A 4437-nucleotide genomic window follows, 5' to 3' on the forward strand; every position below is an offset into this window, starting at 1 on the left:
AAAGTATTTTTCTGAGGTCTGTCTTATCAGGTAAATTACTGTACACAGTGTATTCATTAATTTTCATTTTCATGTAGTAAAGGCTCTATGCCTTCATAAAGGACGTACTTTTCCTTTGTTTAAGGGTATTTGGGCAGTTTATTCTCTGTTATATTCTGTACAAGTAAATACTGTACAAGTACAGTACAGTATTTTCTGAGGAAATACTCGTACTTATTTTTTTAACCCCATTCCCGATAACTCGGCATTTTCACAAACTCGGCCACCCTTCGGTCCACATTAGGTCGAGTTTTCGAGGTTCTACTGTATTTGAAAATATTTTCTTTCCACTCAAAAATAAAGTATGAATAAAGGTTTACGGCTTTGTGAAACTTTTTTGAGTTTATGCCGTTGAAATAAATAAATAATAAAAAAATTAAAACATTTGTCGGTTTTGTTTACATGTTTATTGGGCCGCATTGGAACTTGCCTTGGGCCACATGCGGCCCGCGGGCCGCGAGTTGGACACCCCTGATCTACACAGATGGGTCCAAAAGCCCCTTCATGTCAGCTCAAGTATCTGTATCTTCCTCAAAACTGACATATTTTGCCTAGAATATGTTAGCTTGGAGGAAGATACAGATACTTAGGAAGATGCATGCCTTCATCTATCAAGCTGAAGAAAATACTGTTCTATCAAAATGTGGGCCACTTCACTACCAAACAAAACTCTATCAATATTTACAGTGATTCTCAATCTGTCCTAAAAACTCTATTAAATCCCAATTGGAATAGCGTTAAAATCACATATATCCAATACATATTTAAAATCTTGTAAATATTTAAAATCTTTGAGGCTAAGTCAGCTGCAAAGGATACTGACTTGGACTACACTCACATACCTCTCTCACGTAGCAGCCTTAAAATTTTATTTATGACAAAGTTATGCATAAGTGGAATCAACAAAGGTTGAGCAGTAAAACTTGTAGAATAACAAGACTTTATTATCCTAGCGTTGAATGCATGTTCTCATCACCACTTAGAAGTTTAACGTTTGTTACTACTCAACTACTTACTGAGCATGATAATTTTAGAAGCTTCCTGGTGATGTATAACCGGGCAGAAACTGCCTCTTGCTTTTGCTTTACAGTAAACTTAGACACCGTCGACCATATGATCTATCATTGTCCAATTTACGATCAAGATAGACTTATTCTGAAATTATAAATTTTTACGCTTGGTTTCAGGATGCCATGTCCACTCGATAAGCTTGCTCAGAAGCCACTGTTTGATGCTTTTTACAATTATGTTCAAAATATATGGAAGAAAAGACTATTTCTAATTTCTAATTTCTAGTTTTACATTTTAGTTTTCACTAAAACCGAATTTTACGTTTACTTTGTATCATGTGTGACCATAGGGTCGGTATCTCTTTGATACCACGTCAGGATGACACCACTGTATCCTTCGGTCGATACAGAGACCACAAGTTCGCGCGAGCGGATAGGTATGAGGGTTGGATCCGGAATGGAGAAACCGAGAGAAAAACGGAAGAAACTGCACTCCAGAAGTTTTAAACATAAAAACCGTTTATTTATATATAATCTAAATTTGGTTTACATCAGCGAATAAAATGCGAACATAACCTACATGAGTCGGGTTCAGTTATTATTCAATTTTTTGTTCAAATTAACTACCGGGTGCGCGTTTTGTTTACGCGGAGAGAGAGTGTACAATAGTGCGCGGGCAGGATAAATACCTTAGGTTATATAGGAGATCAAGTCCAGCACAAAAATAAAGGTCCAATAATTCTTTTTAGGTGAACAGTTCTTTTCAGGTGAGTAGAAAAATTTCAGTTGAGGTCTTGTAGTCTTGTAGGCGAGGAGGAGGTTCAGATTCTCGGCGGGTGGTAGACGATCGGAGCGCACACACAGATACCAATAATAACTTCCACCCTTCTCATCGTGTCTGTCCCTTTTATATCAAAACCTCATTTCCGAACCTTTCTCCGATTTCGTCAGCGATGACGATCTTCTTGGTCCAATGAGGGGACGGGTGACACAATCGTAACACAGAAATGTACTCATCTCAACAAGGAACCCAACTCGTGGGAATGGAGTTTTTATTGAATTTATTTTTCCTTTTTCTCTTTTAATTTTCTGTTTTCTCGTTCCGTCTTTATAAAGTTTATTAAACAAAAATTTTAGTTTAAACACAAAATTTCTGGTCCTCACACATGTATTTTTCTTTACGTATTCTTAGCGTTATCCAACCATAGGAGTGGTGAACTTATTCTAATATAAAAAAAGAGGGAGAAACCACCGAACGGCCTTTCTCCCATAATAAAAAATGCGTCTGCTCTTGTTATTATTCTATCACGTCACACGAGATGGAGTTAGTACAAAGAGCGTTCTTAATAGAAACCGCCAAATTGAAGCCAAATTCAAAACTCCACCACTCAACGAGATTAAAAAATAATACTAAGAATATTACGTAAGACAAGATCTATTACCCCTACTTCTGAGTAGGAAATCCTTGACCCCACCAACCCCAAAATACCTCATGTAATTTATGGACGGCCCCTATGGGTATTCGCAGTGGCGGCACATTTCAAAAATATCGGGGAACACTAAAGTGCCGCGGCACAATAATGGAGAACAACTGTTTTAAAACAATAGCATATATAAATGGAAAAACCGACCAATTACAAATATTTTAGAATTATACAATTGCTTACTTTTATTTTCAAGACATCTATACCTGTTAATTAACGCTCAATCGGAGGACTGGTGGATTTTGTGTTCACTATATTTTTAAAAACGCTGTCGCAACTGGTAGCAAAGTATAAAATTTATAACACATCGATTTTATTGAACGCGATCACATTGTAACACTTTTCTAGATGTGTCACAGCTGAGACAGCTGAATTATACGACCACGTTTGTTATAGGGTTGAAGTGTATATCAAAGTATTCGTAAATATTTTTTCTCTAGGTTTAGAGTCCATTTACACCCAACAATGACGTGCTGGCACAGTGCAGTGAATTTTTGCCTGTGGGAAATCGTTGATCTAGTTTTAAACTACCCTGTCCAGAGTCGTCTGTCACAGTGCTGTGCAGTGGCAGTGGCGTGACCGTACCATGAAAGTACATTTGACGGAAACGATATTTTTTCACTAACGGTAAATTTTGTTTTCCAATGGATGACGAACATTTAATTGAAATGGTGCATCAACATCCTGTTCTATTTGATTTATCTCATTCGAAATACATGGACATTAAGTACAAAATGAATATTTTCTTTGTTTTGTTTAATAAAATATGAAATGCATGTTGGGACATTCGAAAATATTCAAAAAATATAGATTCGTCATCTCAATTTTTTATAAAGAGTATGAAACTCCCATTCTGTTGATATTTTTTGTCCATGCTTAATGTAGCCTATCCACTTGCGGCGCTTTCTTGATCGCATTTCTTTTTTCTTCTTCATCCAAACATATAGCTATCATAGTCAATTCATCCTCAGAAAAGTCTATGACCACACACTAACAGCACGGTCACGTCACTGTTGTCTGTAAATACTCGTCACTGTGCCGTGCTCGACGTCACAAAGATTTGTTGAAATGTAAACTGCAATTTACATTAATAATTATTAAATTATGTAATTTGTATCAATATAAGACCTTATAAATTGTTAATAAAGAAGACTTTTTCCGCAGTTCATAATCACATCTCCAGTAATTCTTATACATCTCTCTATAAAGTTGCATAATATTTATTAATATTATTGTATTGGCTGTTGTTTAAACTCCGGCTCCTATTGTAATTTTAATTACCTGTTTAATTAATTAATTAATTGATCAATATTATATACTTTTACTAATATCCTTATGCAGTATCGGAATACCTACACTTTTCGGCTTTTAAAAATTTTATTTTAGATTTCATTATAAGTTATTTTCGAAAATATAATAGAAATTTTACTAAACAAATGCGTTTTTTATAATCATTTAAAACAAAGTAATTATTATACGAATAAATAGGTTTAATCACAAAATACGTAAACGAAACAAAGGTTAATAAATCCGATTTCTAGAGAATGAAAAAGAGAATGAAACGTCGTCCATTTTGCATTGTCATTGACTTGATGAGTCACTAAAATGCAATATCAACGCTGTATACACAACCGGTTTTGAGGAATTGTCACATCCACAGGTTCCAAAAATAAATTATAACTAAAATATTGGTGATGTCGGAATAAATTTACATTATGAGTAACAAAAATTGAATAGTTTTTACCTTGTAGCATTAACAGTAAACAAATTCCAGGGTGAGACGTTCAAAATAATAGGCTCGGATTTAAGAAAATACTGCTTTTCACAGGGGCAATTATATCTTTCTTTTCTCTGTAAACATTCCAAGTCAGTTGAGAATTTCAATATAGAATTTCCACGGACAA

At 34.9% G+C, this 4437-nt stretch overlaps 1 protein-coding gene across 4 annotated transcripts in view; it reads right to left on the reverse strand.

The window, feature by feature from the left end:
* The window catches only part of LOC111634690, a 20796-nt gene extending 16359 nt beyond the window's left edge, over positions 1–4437 (reverse strand). Inside the window, exon 1 of one of the 4 annotated variants that reach the window (XM_023379526.1) lies at positions 2740–2758. Coding sequence is in view for 2 of the 4 variants with exons in the window: in XM_023379523.1 (XP_023235291.1) it covers positions 4278–4287 (10 nt within the window). In the remaining 2 variants the exon portion in view is untranslated. Of the gene's footprint in view, positions 1–2716; positions 2759–4277 lie in introns of those variants that run through there. The other 3 variants (XM_023379525.1, XM_023379523.1, XM_023379522.1) reach the window with 3 other exon arrangements.

Source organism: Centruroides sculpturatus, unplaced genomic scaffold (assembly GCF_000671375.1).
Source record: "Centruroides sculpturatus isolate CEXI.00-Female unplaced genomic scaffold, Cexi_2.0 scaffold930, whole genome shotgun sequence".
Taxonomy (NCBI): domain Eukaryota; kingdom Metazoa; phylum Arthropoda; class Arachnida; order Scorpiones; family Buthidae; genus Centruroides; species Centruroides sculpturatus.